Source organism: Phocoena sinus, chromosome 17, assembly GCF_008692025.1.
Source record: "Phocoena sinus isolate mPhoSin1 chromosome 17, mPhoSin1.pri, whole genome shotgun sequence".
Taxonomy (NCBI): domain Eukaryota; kingdom Metazoa; phylum Chordata; class Mammalia; order Artiodactyla; family Phocoenidae; genus Phocoena; species Phocoena sinus.
This window is the reverse complement of record NC_045779.1, coordinates 13807604-13826627: the sequence shown is the minus strand read 5'-3', so window position 1 is coordinate 13826627 and position 19024 is coordinate 13807604. Positions and strand designations below refer to the sequence as shown.

The following is a 19024-nucleotide window of genomic DNA, read 5'->3' as shown; positions in this document are numbered from 1 at the left end:
TGAAATAGCTATAAAAGAATCAGTGCACACTGTCATGCACAAGGGACTGACAGACAAATGCTCTGCTGGTTTTTTCTGCCAAGATCCCACTCATCATCCTCAACCACTCCACCAGAACCACCACTCCACCAGGTAAATAGCAGAAATGCTTGAACCACAAAGGAAAAAACTTCATCGAACCCTATTTGTCATTATTTTTCCTCTACGACAAATCAAAATTGAAAATTAAAAACATAATATTATCTTGCAGATCTTTGTACCTATACCAGTTTGCACTGTGTAAGGTGCTTTTTTGTTATCTGAAAATGCACAGCTTCTAAACTGTTATCTCATGAGACTAGGACACTATTTTAGCACTAATTAAGCCTTAAATTCTCATTTACTCATTTATTCTCTCATTGGTATATAGCACAAAGCACTGTCCTAGGTTCTGGGAGTAAACCAGTGGGAATAAATGTAACAAAATTCCCTGCCCTCATGGGGATGACATTCTACAGGAGCTCACAATCTACTGGATAGGCTAACAGGTTATTTTGTTCTTCACTGGCCTAATTAATATATAGTATCTATTTTTAAGTAAGCTTTAGCAATAGAGATGTTTTTAATGAATGTTAATGATATTTAGCCCACATGAAAGTTAATGACTTAACATTACTGTCTTTTTTTCCTTTTGAGAACAATCACTTAGAAAACTTTTTATACGTATTACATAAATGTTTCTGCCAGACAATACTTCAGTTAAGGAAATATCCTTTTATTCTAAAAGTCCTTTTATTTAGTTTTGTTTTAAAATAAGAAATTGATGTAAAACTTTATCAAATACCATTCAAGTATTATTTGAGATGTCATATGACTTTTCTTACTTTATCAATTTGTATAATGTACCAACATACACCTAATGGTAGTCCCAAAAAGGAGAAGAAAGAATATTTGAAGAAATAATGATTGAAAGATATTCCATGAAAACAGAAACCAAAGAGAGCAGGGGTGGCTATACTAGTATCAGACAAAACAGACTTTAAGACAAAACTTGTTACAAAACAAAGAATATCATATATTGATAAAAGGGTCAATCAGTCAAGAAGATTTAACAATTATTTAACATATACACACCTAACAACAGAGACCCCAAATACATGAATCAAAAACATTGACGTAACTGAGGGTATAGAGTTCTACAACAATAGTTGGAGACTCTTAATACTTCACTGTCAATAATGGATAGAACAACTAAACAGATCAATAAGAAAACAGAGTACTTGAACAACACTATAAACCAATTAGATCTAATAGACATATAGAGAAAAATACACAGAATAACAGCCATACATATTCTTCCAAGTGCACATGGCACAATCTTTAGTATAGACCATATGTCAGGCCACAAAATAAGTCTCAATAAGTTTTAAAATATTTAAATCATAACAGTATCTTCTCTGGTCACAATGGAATGAATTGGAAAGAAAAAGAAAAAGAAAAACCAGAAAATTCACAAACATGAGAAAATTAAACAACACACTCTTAAACAACCAATGGGTGAAAGAAGAAATCCGAAAGGAAATTAGAAAATATCTTGAGACAAATAAAAAAGAAAACACAACATACCAAAATTTATAGGACACAGCAAAAGTGGTGCTCAGATGGGAATTTATAATTGTAAAGCCCACATTAAAAAGCAAGAAACATCTTACACAAATAACTGATCTTTATACCTTAAAGAAGTAGAAAAAGAAGAGCAAACTAAACTCAACCTAGCAGAAGGAAGTAAATCATAAATATTAGAACAGAGATAAGTGAAATAGAAGATACAGATGTAACAGAGAAAATCAACAAAACCAAAAGTTGATTCTTAAGAAAAATTTTAAAAATTAACAAGCCTTTAGCTAGATTAACTAAGAAAAAAGGGAAAAGACTCAAATTACTAAAATCAGAAATGTAATCAAGTCTGTAACCTACAAACTTTACAGAAATGTTTTTAAAAGGGATTATAAGAGATTATGAATATTTAATGCTAATAAACTGGACAATCTAGATGAAATGGAAAAATTCCTAGAAACAAACAAACTACCAAAAGCTACTCAAGAATAAACAAAAGATTTATAATAAGTAAAGACACGGAATCAATGATCAACAACCTCACAACAAACAAAGTCAAGCACGGGACAAGGTAGCTTCATTGGTGAATTCTACCAAACATTTAAAGAAGAACTGACACCAATTCTTCTCAAACACTTCCAAAAAAACAGAAAAGGAGGGAATACATCTAAACTCATTCTATAAAGCCAGCACTGTCCTGACAGAAAAGACAAAGATATGACAAGAAAACTATATACCAATATCTGTTCTGAATACAGATGAAAAGATCCTCAACCAAATATTAGCAAATCAAATTCAGCAGCATATTAAAAGGATTATGGAAACACGAAAGACCTGAATAGCCAAAGCAATTCTGAGGAAGAAAATGGAGCTGGAGGAATCAGGCTCCAGGACTTCAGACTATACTACAAAGCTACAGTAACCAACACAGTATGGTACTGGCACAGAAACAGAAATATAGATCAATGCAACAGGACAGGAAGCCCAGAAATAAACCCACGCACCTATGGTCAATTAATCTACAACAAAGGAGGCAAGAACATACAGTGGAGAAAGACAGTCTCTTTAATAAGTGTGCTGGGAACACTGGAAAGCTACATGTAAATGAATGAAATTAGAATATTCTCTAAAACACAAATAAACTCAAAATGGATTAAAGACCTAAATGTGAGGCTGGATACTATAAAACTCTTAGAGGAAAACATAGGAAGAATACTCTTTGACATAAATCGCAGCAATATCTTTTTGGATCCACCTCCTAGAGTAATGAAAATAAAAACAAAAATAAACAAATGGGACCTAATGAAACGTAAACGCTTTTGCACAGCAAAGGAAACCATAAAGAAAACAAAAAGACAACCCACAGAATGGGAGAATATATTTGCAAACGGAGCTACCGACAAGGGATTAATCTCCAAAATATACAAACAGCTCATGCAGTTCAACATCAAAAAAACAAACAGCCCAATAAAAAAATGGGAAGAAGATCTAAATAAACATTTTACCAAAGAAGACATACAGGTGGCCAAAAAGCCCATGAAAAGATGCTCAACATCACTAATTATTAGAGAAATGCAAATCAAAACTACAATGAGGTATCACCTCACGCTGGCCAGAATGGCCATCAACAAAAAGTCTACAAACAATAAATGCTGGAGAAGGTGTAGAGAAAAGGGAACCTTCCTGCGCTGTTGGTGGGAATGTAAATTGGTACAACCACTATGGAGAACAGTACGGAGGTTCCTTAAAAAACTAAAAATAGAGCTACCATATGATCCAGCATTCCCACTCCTGGGCATATATCCACAGAAAACCATAATTCGAAAAGATACATGTACCCCAATGTTCATAGCAGCACTATTTACAATAGCCAAGACATGGAAGCAACCTAAGTGTCCATCGACAGAGAAAAGGATAAAGAAGATGTGGCACGTATATACAATGGAATATTACTCAGCCATAAAAAAGAATGGAATAATGCCATTTGCAGCAACATGGATGGACCTAGAGATGATCATACTAAATGGAGTAAGTCAGACAGAGAAAGACAAATATCATATGATATCACTTATATGTGGAATCTAAAAAGATGGTACAAAGGAACTATTTACAAAACAGAAACAGACTCACAGACTTGGAAAACAAACTTATGGTTACCAAAGGGGAAAGGTGGGGGGAGGGCTAATTAGGAGTTTGGGATTAACATATACACACTACTATATATAAAATAGATAATCAACAAGGACCTACTGTATAGCACAGGGAACTCTACTCAATATTCTATAATAACCTATACGGGAAAAGAATCTGAAAACGAATGGATATATGTATATATATAACTGAATCACTTTGCTGTACACCTGAAACTAACACAACACTGTAAATCAACTATACCCTATATAAAATAAAAATCAAATTTAAAAAAGTATTTATAAGCTGTTGCCATGCAATAAAAACTAAAACTAATAAGTGAACTCATTAAAAAAAAGGATTAAACATCATGACCAAGTGGGATTTATCCATGAATACAAAAGTCATTTAACATAAGAAAATAATCGGTATAATAATTATGTTAATATAATCAATTTTTAAATGAATGATTATTTTGATTGATGGAGAAAAAGGCTTTTGACAAAATTCAACATTCTGTCATAATAAAAGCTCCCAATAAACTAGGAGTAGAAGGGAATGTCTTCAATATGATAGAAGACATTTATGAAAACCTCACAGCTAATATCACGTAGATCAGTAAAATAATAAAATTTTCACCTTAAGATGAGGAGCAAGAAAGGATGCCTGTTTTCATCACTTCTATTCAATACTATTAAAATTTCTATCCAGACCAAGTAGGCAAGAAAAAGAAATAAACAGCATTCAAATTGGAAAAGGAAAAGGAAAACTATCTCTACTTGCAGACGGCATGAACTTATATGTAGAACAGCCTAAAGAATCCACAAAAACATGGTTGCAGCTAATAACAAGCTCAGCAAAGTTGCAGGATATAAGATCAATACTTGAAAATCGGTTGTATTTCTAAACACTACCAATGAACAATTGGAAAAAGAAAATAAGAAACAATTCCATTTACAACAGCATACAAAAGAATAAAATACTTAGGTATAAACTTAACCAAGAAGGTGCTAGTCCAGTACACTGAGAAGTACAAAACACTGTTCAAAGAAATTAAAGAAGACAAATAAATGTAAAGGCATCCCATGTTCATGAATTGGAATCCTTAACAATGTTGAGATCACAATAATCCCAAAATGATCTATTAAGAGAATGTATTTCCTATTAAAATCTTGATGACCTTCTTTAGCAGAAATGGAAAAGCTGATCCTAAATATCATATGGAATTGCAAAGGACCCTGGATAGCCTAAATAATGTTGAGAAAGAAAAACAAAGGTCAAGTACTCACACTTTCCAATTTTAAAACTCATTATAAAGCTTCTGTAATAAAAGTAGTGTGGTACTTATATAAGGATAGGCATATAGAATAGTGAAATAGAACTGACAGTATAGAAATAAATACATTCATTGCCAACTGCTTTTCAACAAGGGTGCCAAGAACATCATTTAATGAGTAAAAAATAGTATTTTCAATAAATGATGCTGTCCAACAAATGGACAACTCAATATCCACATATAAAAGAATGAATTTAGACCCCCTACCTTACATCATAAACAGAAACTAACTCAAAATGAATCGAAGACCTAAATTTAAGAACTAAAACTATGAAACTCTTAGAAGAAAACATAGGGGTAAACCGTTATGGTCTTGGATTAGGCAAGGGTTGACACCAAAAGCACAAGAAAAACAAGAGAGAGAGAGAGAGAGAGAGAGAGAAATAGATAAATTGGGCTTCATCAAAATTACTAACATGCATATCGAAGAATACTATCAAGAAAGTGAAAAGACAGTCTACAGAATGAGAGAAAATATCTGTAAATCATATATCTGATAAGGGTGTAGGATCAGAATATATAAAGAACTCTTGAAACTGAAGGAAAAAAAGAGTAACAACTTACTTTAAAAAATAAACCAAGGATCTGAATAGATATTTCTCCAAAGAAGATATACATATGGCCAAGAAGAACATGAAAGGATGCTCAACATCATTACTTATCACAGAAATGCAAATCAAAACAACAGTGAGATACCACTTCACACCCATTTGGATGGTATAATATTTTTGTTATAAATAGAAAAAAACAAATGTTGGTGAGAATGTGAGGAAACTGAAAACCTCTTACATTGCTGGTGGGAATGTAAAATAGTACAGCCTTCATAAAAAACAACTGGCAGTTCTCCCAAAAGTTTGAACATACAACATGACCCAGCAGCAATTCTACTTCAAGGTATATACTCAAAATAATGGATAATGAGTGTTCAGTTACTTGAGCATGAATGTTTATAGCAGCATGATTCATGATAGCAAAATGTAGAAACAACCAAAATACCCTACAATAGATGGATGGATAAACAAAATGTGGTATATCTATACAATGGAATGTTATTCAGCCACAAAAAAGGAATGAAGTTCTGATACCTGCTGCAATGGGAATGAACCATGAAAATATGAATATTATGCTGGGTAAAATAAGCCAAACACAGAAAGATCACACATTATATGATTCTATTAATATGAAATAACTAAAATAGGTAAATTCACAGAAACAGAAAGCAAGTTCCCAGAGACTGGTGGGAGGTAGAAATGTTGAGAGACTGTTTGTTACAGAGTTTCCTTTTCTGATGATGAAATGTTTTGGAACTAGAAAGAGGTTAGGGTAGCACAGTATTTTGAATGTACTAAATGCCACTGAATTGTACATTTTAAAATGGTTAATTTTTGTTATGCTAATTTAACCTAAAAAAAAGCATTTTAGTGATTTGTTATGAAGCCATGGTAACTAGAACATCTCTAAAACTTCTTTGCCTCTCCAAGGTCACAAAGATATATTTGTATGTTTTATTTTAGAAGTTTCATTGTTTTTGTTTCCATCTTTAAGTCTATGACCCATCTCAGATTGATTTTCAGTATGAATTAAGGTAGGGATCAACTTGTGTGTATTTTCCATATGAATGTTCAATGTTGAAGGGATTTTTCTTTTCCTACTGTATTGCTTAGATGTCCTTGTGGAAAATCATTTGACCACATATGTAGGTCTATTTTTAGACTCTTTATTAAATTCAATTGATCTATTTGTCCATCCTTTCACCAAAATCACACTGTCTTGATAACTGTAGTTCTATAAGACTTGAAGTCAGGTAGGGTAAATTCTCCAAACTACTTCATGTTTTTCAAGATTTCTTTAGATAATCATGGTTCTTTCCCTTTCCAAATCAATTTAAAATAATACTGTCAATTTCCATGGGTCAAATACCTGCTAGATTTTGGATAGGGATTGTACTTATTTCAATAGGAGATTGTTATTTATTTCTGTTCTTTTCTTGCCTTTGTTTTGGGAGAATAAATCAAAAAATTGGGGGCATCCTATTTTAATAAATTTATTAACTTTTTATTTATGCTTTTCTGTGCTTCTTTTTAGTGGTGCTTTACATACTACAATATACAGCTTTAACTTACCATGGTCTATGTTCAAAAGATATTCTATTACTTCAGGAATAATTTATGTTTCAACAATACATTTCCAGTCAATAACTCTGAATCCTATAATCTTATTGTCATGTATAAATATCTCTACATATATTATTAAACATTCATGATACTTTGTTATTAATTTCCTTTAAAGAGCTAACAGTCCGATGGAACCAGAAGTTGAGAGTAGGTCACCTGAACAGAAAAAGATATCAGATGCCAGTCCACCAGTAACATTTTGTGGCTACATAGCATCTCATAAATAGCAAAGGCTCTGCAAAATGAAAGACCTTACAGAATTCTACCCTCAAGGTGATGCGATCCAGGACTCAGCCCTTTAAAATAAGCCCCTAGGGTTATGGGTTTATCACTGGGAGAGGGGGAGAGAGACAGATAGAAAGACATTTCCAAGGATAGAAAGGGAAATGTGAGACTGAGAACTGACTGATTTCATTTTTCATTTATTCCTTTACATTTTTTTCATTTAACACTTATTAATTGAGCCAGGAACTGGGAATATGGTTGTGAACAACACATTTAAATTTTAAACTTGCATATTTTTTTAAATGTTGGGACCAAATTTTATAAACCAAACTGCTGAAGCAGGATAATTTAGCTACAATCATAATTTTAAAAGAACATTTGTAGTTTGTAGTACTGCACATAATTCTCACAAGAACTTTGTGGTTGATACAATACTTTTTATGAGTACCACTATATAAATAAAGAAACTTAAGGAGTTAATTTCAGTCATTTTCACAAATGACCCAAATTCAGATTCCAGTTAGCACATAATGATTTTTCAAATTTTTCAAACAAAAATAAATATTTTCTACCTATTCCTTTTCCTGTTTAAATTAAAATCAAACATCTCACTCTGTAACAACCACAAGAAACTGATGTGTAAGAACAGCTTTCAAGCTCTCTTGTCTTCCAAGAATAACTGACTTGCTACAAGATCCTAAGCTACATGACATGTTTATGTGTACGTGGTGGTAACAGCACTGGAAAAACTTAGTGGCTAGAAAGGCAGTGGGAAAGGAGGAGAGGCATTGAGAGAGAAGGGGTACTTATCATCGTGGGAGAGAGTAAATATACAAGCTTCAGTAATAAATGGGTAGGGCCTCAGAGAGATCCTGGGTGAAGGATTTTTTTTTTAATTTTGTTAAATGTTTTGAACAGAAATCTTCTTTGCTTTCCCTCTAAAATATTTAATTTGCTTTTATGTCCTTTATTAAATGTAGGGCTGGTATTGCTCTGAATGTGATAAAACACTGCAACTATTCATGAGAGGCAAGGGACCTGCTCCACGCAGTTTACATTCTTAAAAGAATATTATACTCAAAAAGATCTCAATCAATTACATATGCTTGAGAATATGAGTAGCTATATATAAATAAAGCTCCATGTTAATGCTGAAACAAATGTGAAATTCATTAGAATAGCCAGAATATCAGATTAAAAATTTGGCTTCAATTCTTACCTTTTCTTCATTTTACTAACACACACTTACGTACATTAAGTAATATCTGAATGACAAACTTCCTTACATGATTTTGATTCTGGTGATGGTGGAGAAATACTAGACACAGCAAGGTCGCTTTTTGACTTTTTAGGCTTCTTTGCATTTAACTGCCAGGGTTTATCGTAGTTTCTGAATTCCTTTCTTGTTCCTTTATGTTCTGTTAAAACAAAAAAAAAATACATATAAAAGTAGTAGTGATTTCATGATTGGTCAAAAACTAAATCCATGAAGTAACTAGATATACCTGGCAAAAGCTATGTCACCTCATGTCAAAATAATGCAAATGTCCCAAAGTATTACTTGCTTTATTTCTCCTGTAAATTTGTTTTGAATTTGATATGAATTAGCTTATGTATTAATATGGTTAAGATCATGCTAAACTGGGAAATTATTCGAAAGTCTTTTTAAGGCACAGATTACTTAAAATAACACTGTATAAATGGGTGTCATGGAATAAAGCCTTGTATTCTGTTGTAAATAAAAATAGCTAAATGTTAAAGTAAATTTTACTCATTTGATGCTACCTTATCTGTATTCACTATAGCACATAAAACCACTGGTGCTCACCTACACTTCCTCCAAAGTATCCCTCATTTTTTCCACTGTTCTGTTCAAGAAAGAGTAGTTCAACCACCTTTACTGAAAGCTGTAGTTCCCCTTCAAAGGTGGTCAGTGTCATACCAACTTCCAAATGAAATGATCTTTCCAGGAGTTCACCTCTCTTAACTTCTTTGCATTCCATATTTTTAGACAGACTCATATCGTGGAATTTTTTCTTCACTTATTCTCAGGGCATTACGTTCTCCTCATCCCCATATCACCTATCTAACTGTTCCTTCTCTGTCTTATTCATGCTTCCTTATCTTTCATCTGTATGACATTCCTTGGTTTCCTTCTGCCTTCTTGTTTAAATTTAAACAGCTTCAAATCATCTCAGCTCTATGGATGACTCATAAATCTTTCTCTGACTACCCACTTATAAATACCAAGTAGACATCATGAAATATTATAGGGATTCCTCAAATTTTCATGTTAAGTTTGTACTTAATGAGCTGTTGTCCAATTTTTCTACTTCCAACATCCCACTAAATATCAAAAGAGGCATAAATATTCTAAAACACTAGGAACAGAAATATTGGTCTATATTCTGCCAGAACCCAGGAAGTATTTCCATACATAGAATTAAGACAAAAGATCGGCATATCAGAAAGAGACTGAAAAATTTCTAGACATCCACAATGCTTGCCCCTAGCTCAGATTCATCGCCTTATATTGTTTCACAATCTATCAGAATTTGTCGTTTTACATACAAACTGGAACCGTACTTTCTTCTAGTGCAACACAGCTAAAAGAACAAAGAATCATGGACACAAAACATAGCACCTCATGATACAAAGAAAAACTAAAAGGAGCCAGAAACAATGATATATTGGATTTTGTGGCTTTTTAAATTCTCCACTATTGGAAAGAAAAACAAATCCACATTAATTTAAATATTCCAGCAATGATATTGTTCTTATTTGGTCGGTTAAAAAGAGATGAGAGACAGAAAGTCACTTGTCAGTCTAGCAGAGACCTACAGGATTTGACTGATACTGGAAATTTTAGTAGCAACCATGATTTCAGCTGTCTCCCCCAAATTTTTGAAAACGAAACGGTTCCAAGCTATATGGTGAGCGAACAAAAAAGAAGAATCTACCTCCATTATTTATTGACAAACCTTAAACTAGACAGATCACTCCTCATTTAAATTCAAACAAACAGAAAATAAATATCATTTTAAGAAGGAAGATTTAATATAAAAAACAAAAATACATCATTCAAAATACAGAGGAAATTCACAGTTTGGGGAAAGATTTACCATGAAAAAACCTTTAAATTTTAGAATGTGGCTATTTTATCTTCTTAATAAAACTAAAAGAAAACAGACTCTGTGAAGCAAAAAGAAATGAGAAAAGAGATAAAACTACAAAAATATAACTGCTAAGAGAAATTAAAGAAGATAAGGAAACACTGACAGGAAGCTAAAATGCAAATACGTACCAACATTTAAATTTGTGTACAAAGCCAGAAAGAGAAAACCAATACTACAGAAAACTGAATCAGTGACACAGAGAACATGCTTGACAAACCTCCCTAGAAGTTATCAATAAAGTAAAGAAAACTCAATTTATACATAGTTGATTTTCTTGAAGAAGAAATCAAAACAAACACCACAGAAACACTAACTAAGGACACAAGAAGAAAACTGTTCTAGGCTGAAGACCTGGGTTTGCTAATTGAAAGGATTCACTGAATAAAATGAAAAATTAAAGAAAAAAGACAAAACATCTAGATGTAGTCCCAGTAAAACTCTGGAATATCAGAAATAAAGAAAAAACAAATCCCATAAGTATTTAATAACAGAATATCGAAAAATGAGTAAAAACAAGGTTGCTTTCAGTTTTCTCCTAGACATTAAATGACAGACTTCTGAGAAGATGTTATGTCCCAAGATGCTGGATACATTTAAAAGCAAAAAGAGGGCACCTTCAGATACTTTCAAAAAGTACTGACCTATATATTTTGACGATTGAGACATTTTCTAACTAATTCGAAAAAGCACCAAAAGAAATAATTCAAAATTACAGTTACAGTTTAAACTGGCATTATTTACTGTCACCTGAATTACAACTTCATCAGTTAATATTCACATCCAAGAATTAGTCTATGCTTTCCTTCTCCCTCCTGCCATACCCTTCCCTCTAAAATCTCTCCTCTTCACATTCTGGGGCATACGTTCCACGGTAAACAAACAGCCCTCTATCTTCAAATCCCCTCCTTCAAGTCAGGAGAGCCACTCATTCTTTCCACAAGGGCACTCCCTCCTCTGCAGTTTCCTGGAATGGAGGGTGTCCATTCCTCCACGTGTCACCTGCCACAGGCTGCGTTTTTCTGGTCCGTCCACGTTAAGCTGAAAGTCTCTCCTCTCTTGCGGTAAGTGCTGCCTGTCTCTACTGCTCACCCCTCTTCAGTACTGCATCCTCATTACTGCATCCTCATTACTGCCGCAGCCCTACTCGAGACACTGGCACCGTCACCCCCGACCTTTTAACAGCGAGAATGAAACCCTGGTGACCTCTTAATCCTTAAACAAACCATGCACTGAACCTCATACTTCACTGTCCTCCTCAACTCTAAAGAGCTTCCCTTCCCTGGACATCAGACACCCCCAAACTCAGGTCACCCACAGGATGTTCTCATCATCTGGAATCATTCCACCTCAAAAGCCTTGATCCCAAATATCACAGTTTCCCTGTCCTTCTCAATCTTTCATGTTTTCACCACACCTCCCCTTACACAGGCCTCTCAAAGGTTTTTAGCTCTCTGACTAGCTTTTTATGTCTACACTGTTTCCTTGTTCCCTACCCTCTCATACCAGACCATGTGCTTTGATCACTTGCACAATTTACCCACAAATACCCTCAGCTCCTTCGCAGAACTGCTCTTCCACCCTCCGTCCTCACTAGGGCACGACTACAGTTCTCATCAGTCTCTCAAAAGGCTTTTCTGTCCCTCCTCCCAGCACTTCTGGGCACTGTGGAGAAAAAATCACAATCTTGCCCATGGTTTCCATGATTAATTCATGTCTTGAACTTCAGAGAAGCCCCAGAACTGCTTTAGTCTTTTTTATTTTCCTTTGCCAACTCTTCTTTTCTTCCCCATGGTGACTTCACAATTAATATCATTCACTTCAATGTCCCCTATTCAATCCCCAAACCTCTTGGCCTCAGCAAACAACCTCACTTCCTAATAAACAGGCAGAATTTAAGGCAAAAGACCCTTGCCTTCCCCTAGTCCATCTCCTATTCTAAATTTGACCACAACTTCCCCCATTCTCCCACTCACATGGTTTTATTGTGTACAATCCTGAATGCCATACCTGCGACTCCTGCCTTAACCCATTCCCAGAGTTTTAGACTCATATCCAACAGCCTGCTGGAATTGTCTACTAAGATACCCCACAAGAAATTCAAATTCATCCAAAGGAACTGGACTTATTATGGGTCTTCATAAATTTAGTCCTGTGTTCCCATCTTGCTTTATTAAACAAGCACTTATGCCACTACCCTAGTAAACTGGAAGTTATAATAATCTCCTTCCCTCTCCAAGCAATGAGTCATTAAGTACCTGTGCTAGTCAGAATTCTAAAGCGATCCCCCCTGATATCTGTCCCTTGATGTTATGCCCTAAATAATTCCCTCCCCTTGAGCGTAGACAGGACCTTTGACTTGCATCAAACCAACAGAATATGGCAAAGGTAATGGGATGTCAATGCCATGATTACACTGTATTATATAAGATTCCATTTTAGTAAACTTGTATGAAAGAAATTCCCTTACTTGTTAAAGAAATAAGCTGCCAGGATGCAAGAGTCATGTAGCAAAGAACTGTGGGTTGTACCTATTTGCTGAGAGCAGCCCCTGGCTGAGATCCAGCAAGAAAACAGGGACCTCAGTCATACAGTTGCAAGGAGATTAATTCTGCCGACCACCTGAATGAGCTTGGAAGCAGATTCTAGTCCAGCCTCCAACACCTTGATTTGCAGCTTTGCAGATTAAACAGAAGATTTAGTTAAACCCTGCACAGACTTCTGACCTGTGAAAAATGTGAGATATTAAGTGTCTGCTGATTAAAGCTACAGAATTTAATACACTACTGTCTCTCCAGATATGATAATTTATAAATATGGGCTCAGCTTCAATGAGCTCACAGATGTTTATCTGGTCCACCTTCAGAAGAATGGTGCCTTCTGTGCAGCTACAAACCAGAGCCTATGCCTAAGAGTCACCCTACTAAGAATCTAACGATAAGACAGTGAGGCCAAGAGAAACCAAGAGTCCCCTCTTTTGTACGCCAGAAGCCCATATTCTAGTTTCCCGTATGCAGCAGAGAACTTCTGTATGGATAACTAACACCAGAGTTGTCTACATTCTTCAGAGGATACCCTATTCCCTACCCACTTTAGGCACCAATGTGAGAATACAGCCAAAGAAAACCAAAATCCTTTCATGGGATCCCATACAGCATGAAGAGAAGAGAAGCGATGGTGTTATCCCCAGGAGCATCTGGAATCCTGCCAGTCAGATACCATGGGAGTCAGGTGAGGAGTCAGCTACCCAAGCAACAGGTCTGGGGGGGAGTGGGGATTTGGGTTTGGAAGTAAATACTAATACCAAACGAACAGACCAGGGTGTAGAAGAAATAAGCTGTCGGACACACATTTTATAAATAAAAATCGAAGTCACGTCTACCCAATTGTATCACTAGTGCTTATTGGGGAGGTAAGGCTATTGCATACTTGGTAAGGCTGGTTCCCCAACAGAGTGAATAAAGCTTCCTCAGGTTGAACTTACTATATAAGGTAAAATTACAACTGAGGGGGGCTTCCCTTGTGGTGCAGTGGTTGAGAGTCCGCCTGCCGATGCAGGGGACGCGGGTCCGTGCCCCGCTCCGGGAAGACCCCACATGCCGTGGAGCGGCTGGGCCCGTGAGCCATGGCCACTGAGCCTGCGCGTCTGGAGCCTGTGCTCCGCAATGGGAGAAGCCACAGCAGCGAGAGGCCCCCGTACCGCAAAAAAAAAAAAAAAAAAAAGGAAGAACTGAGGGAAACAGAGAGTAATTATCCATTTGGGCTACAAAAAAGGTAACTGCAGAAATCTACTGTTTACCTTTCTACACAGATGAGCTCCATAAGCACTTAATTCAAATTCTTCATAAAAAGATAAGAAGTTAAAAAAAAAAGGTAAGTTTAAAATAATTAGTTTTCATTCATATGAAATGAAAGCTTTTCATGCAAATCTGAATCTTATTTCTATTCAGACTGAATACAAAGATGCCCATATTTTGAAGCTAATACATAACAATATACTCAAATTCAAGAATATTTTTTGACAAATTTTAGCATACAGATGAAGTTCCGATGAATACGTGAAACCCTAGGTAACCACCTAGATTTACTCATTATAAAGAGAAAGGCTTTCGTAAATTTTAGTTTAAATGCATTAACGTTAACTGTAAAATATATTTTTCATTTACCTAATGTTTCACTTTCTGCCCAGAGAGCTGCAGATCCAGATAAAGTTCTCTGAAGGTGTCCACGGTTTTCTTGTTTAGACTGAAGATGGTCAATGAGAAATGGGATTGGCTGGTCAGGTGTCTCAGTAATTAACTTGGTCATTAATTCCTGAAGGCAAAGTAAAGCATATGTTTACATCTAATAACAATAGCAAACACGTATATATAACTTACTACTGCCAAGCGCTACAACTAATTTAATCCTCATAATAATCTTTTCAGGCAGGCACAAGGTATTGCCCAAATCCTGAGGAAACTGAAGTGCAGAGAAGTAAACTGTGTTACACAGCTAATACATGGCAAAGCCAAGATATATTTATTTTTATTATTATATTTGTCCAAAAACATACTAGAAATGTATTCCAAAAAGAATTTTCAATTTCACATTACTATTTTGAGAGATGCCATTATATATTAACTTTTCAATAAACCTCACCATGTGCCTTATATACCAATACCATTTTTCTTTCTTAACTATATATAAATATCCCTCAATGAAGAAAATGTTGTTGGAATGAAAGTCACAGCTTCACAGAAACCAAAAAAATGTCTTCAACCGTTTCTCCATCAGAAATTCCTTTTTCCAAAAGCCCTGATGGGTATTCATTCTTTCTTGTCTTTGTTCTTTCTTTCTTTTTTTTAATGAGTGAAGCAATGGAGAGTCCCATTTTTAGACAGCTCTAAGGATGCTTTAAATTGGGGAGAAATCTGCTTAAGGGTAATATCTACACATTGTTTTTGCCAGTCAGGAACAGCAAGAGCAAGTGACAATCTATGGTCCATTAGAATCCCCAGACTGTTCTCCGATGAACAGCTGCCAAGCCAACTGAACATCCCTTTATGCTGTGCAACTGGGTTTGCGAACTTGCACGCACCACTTTACATTCATATTAGTCACAATTCACCATGTTGGGTTTAGCCCAGAATTCTAGTCTGTCAATTGTCATTTGAAGTTCAGATTCTGTGAGAGGCAGTGGTTCTAGTGATACACTGGGTATCAGGTATTAGGACTGCTAATGGAAGGGATACTGGAAATTCCCCATCCCATTGTCTTTCTTTGTTGGTGGCCTATTTCCTTTGCCTTGAATGCTCTTTTCCGGGACGTTCAGATGGCTGGCTTGTCATCATTCAGTCTCTAATGATATCTTCTGAAAAAAGCTTACCCTAATGAATCTTCATAAGCTTTTATCACTTCTTTATCTTCTTCGCAGTATTTAGCAACTCTCCAGAATCATCTCATTTAATATTTGCTCATCAGTTTGTGCCTGACTCTTCTCCCCTGCTACTACAGCACTAAGACCAAGAACTGGCCTGGTTTGATCTCTACTCTCTCCTAAGGGTCTAGATTCTACCTAGTTCATAGGTGGTGTTCAATGAATGAATGAACATTTGGTTTTCTGACCCCAGGTAAATATTAGAAATTAAAATCCCTTATTGTCCTAATAAACAATAATTAAAGCATCCATAGATTTCTTAGCCCGGCAAAACACACTCTTCTGAACTCCTACACAAGAAACCGCTGTCATATCTCAGTGATATTTGTTGACATTTATAATAGTCTAGAAGCACATGGATTTATCTGAGTAGAGGCTAAATGGATTTTATAGATGACAAGATTCCAAGTTGATCTCAGAGACATGGATAAAGTAATTCAAGGTATTTCAAAAATGTGCAGACTGAACATAAAGTTGGAACTAAAAAGAGGAAACGATTTCTACTATGAACACACTGTGAAGCAAAATATTTGTCAGACAAACGTAAGATGTTTTTATATTCTAAAAAACAGGTGAGCGAACACCCAGTTGGCAAAGGTCTTCTTTACTTCTGTTATTTAAAGTCTCAATTATTATGGCTATAACTTAAGAGGTCATTCCTCTACATGGTAGAGCAATGCAAGGTTCAATTAAAAAATTACACAGAAGTGGTACATAATTTAAAACATTTTAGATTTTGCTACTGTAGAAAAGATGCATTATATTCTATTTAAATTAACTGTACATTACAAAAGCTATGAGAAAATAGAGAGAAAAATAAATAGAAGGACCAACTAGATTACTCTTGTCACAGAAGGCCTGGGCACTCCGATAAAGCAAAATTAGGTCAGATAACAGGGCTTTAAAGCTAAAGCAATTTCTACCCTGAAATCTCTGAAGATCTCATGCACATTTTTTTTTTTAACTTTCAAGTTAGATGGAAAGTTTCTGGGGTTTTTTCCTTTTAAAATAAACTGAAGTGTCCCTACATTGTCTTTAGGAGATGGACCATACAGTCATAATAGACCAAGTAGTCACTGTTAATTTTTTTTAAATAGCATCCGTCTAGTAGCTAGTTTTGGATACCCTTATATTCCATGAATGAATATACGAGACTAAAAACACAGGACAAAAACCGTCACAAACAAAATGAAAAGAGCTAATGTTTGCAATAAGGTGTATTGGGTATCTTGGTTGATCAAGAGTCTAGTCCTAGATTATTGCATTTATAAGAGGAATTACCCTGCCTCTCACTCAATCCATGTATATCCACTGGCATTCGGACTTTAATGATTCTGAGGACTTAAACTCTTTCCCAGACGTGAACATTTTAAATCCTTAGATTTGCAAAGATGCTACCGGCAATAAAAAGACTGGTTTCCCCACTAGGACTGAGACACACAGAGATAGAACCGAGGGGCCGACAGATCGAGGAGATGAGAAAGGAGCCGCGCACCTTGAAGGTCAGGTAGAAGAGAGACACCCGACCGCAGAAGGTGGTCAAGGACCGGCCACCATAAGGAAAAGAGTATTCCAGAAGCGCGGGCCAATGTCGGGGATGGAGGCCGAACGCCGTTAGGGAACGTTCCGTGCTTCCGGGGAGGGAGAGCGGGGCTCATTTACTATTCTTACCCTGAGCGTAAGAGTTGTGCCATGGAACTCCTGGGTGTCAGAGCCTGACCAACAGAGCGACGCTGCATCCGGCCTTCCCCTACTGGGCCACACGTCGCCCGCGCGGACACCAGCCGGCGCGGCAACAACGCGCTCGACCGACGCCGCCCGCTCTGCCGGACGGCGGCCCCGCGCAGGCGCACTCTGGGGCGCGGACTCGGGCGCAGAGGCGGGTCCGGGGAATCCCGCCCGCCACTCCCGAGCCCTAGCGGTGCCCGAGCGCCTGAGAGCAGGCTCCCCAGCAAGGGTCCCTGGGGTGTCATCCTCTTCCTGCCCCGGAATGCAGTCGCCCCCGCAGCTGTCCCGAGGGAGATAACACCGACGTGGCTTTTGGGCCGCTGCCCCAAGCCTGTCCCGGGACGCCCTCTGCGGAGCCCGGGAACCCTGCCACGGTCTGGATGGCGACCCCAGCGCCCCGGGAGCTGGCTGCAGTGTGCCAGGGTATCCCTGTATGTACTGAATCGTGTCTGGAGCCAGAAACCCCACCCTCCTGCCTTGCCCACACCAGAGACTTCAGCCTCAGACTCAATTAGGATGCTCCCCAGCTCGGAGGACCAGGGCCCGGTCCCCGCCTGACAGTTCCTTGACGAGAGCCCTCCCCAGAGCTCAGGCCTTAGGCTCAGAGGCTGCCCTGAACTTTGGCCAGAAGGTTTGGAGGGTCCCCGCCTGAGCAGCTTCTACAAATACCCTTGCCTGTCAACCAGGAATCAGGCCTGTAGTATGGGCCGCCTCCTCATTTGCGCCTTCGGTGGTTTTCAAGCTTTCCTTTAGCCGAGAATCCCTGGGAGGTTTTGGCTGTGGGCATAAATAACTTGAAACAATGGAAATGTTAATAGCACTCCTGTCCTGGAACAAAAACTTTGCGGAAATTTTAGGCCAAAGGCTTGGGAATTGATAAAATAAAGGTATTAATTTTAATGTGACCCTGTTTGCACTCAAAGGCTAGTTAAAGATGGGGCATTCAAGTTGCAAACAAAATATATTAGCAGCTGTCCTCAACAGAGGGTTTAACTCATAGTTAATTGATATCAATAATATTACCGATGTAAGCAAGATGCAATAGAAGAAACAGGATAAGCCAGCGGTTAGACACAGAAGCTTTGAATGAAATCTTATGGACACTTTTTCAAATCACTCGTCTTCTACTTAGTAGCTGTATGACTTTGGGCAAGAAACTCAATCACTTTAACGTTCAATACTTCATCTACTAAATGTGGATGATAATAGTACCTACATGATACGGTTGCCAGGAGGATTAAAT

General features: G+C 36.9%; 1 protein-coding gene across 1 annotated transcript in view; it reads right to left on the bottom strand.

Annotated features, from left to right (window-relative positions):
- LOC116742710 (uncharacterized protein C8orf34-like) overlaps window positions 1–19024 on the bottom strand; it is a 110087-nt gene that overhangs the window by 44310 nt on the left and 46753 nt on the right. The window contains 2 exon segments of the mRNA XM_032610548.1: window positions 8748–8879; window positions 14801–14948. Coding sequence (XP_032466439.1) covers window positions 8748–8879; window positions 14801–14948 — 280 coding nt within the window.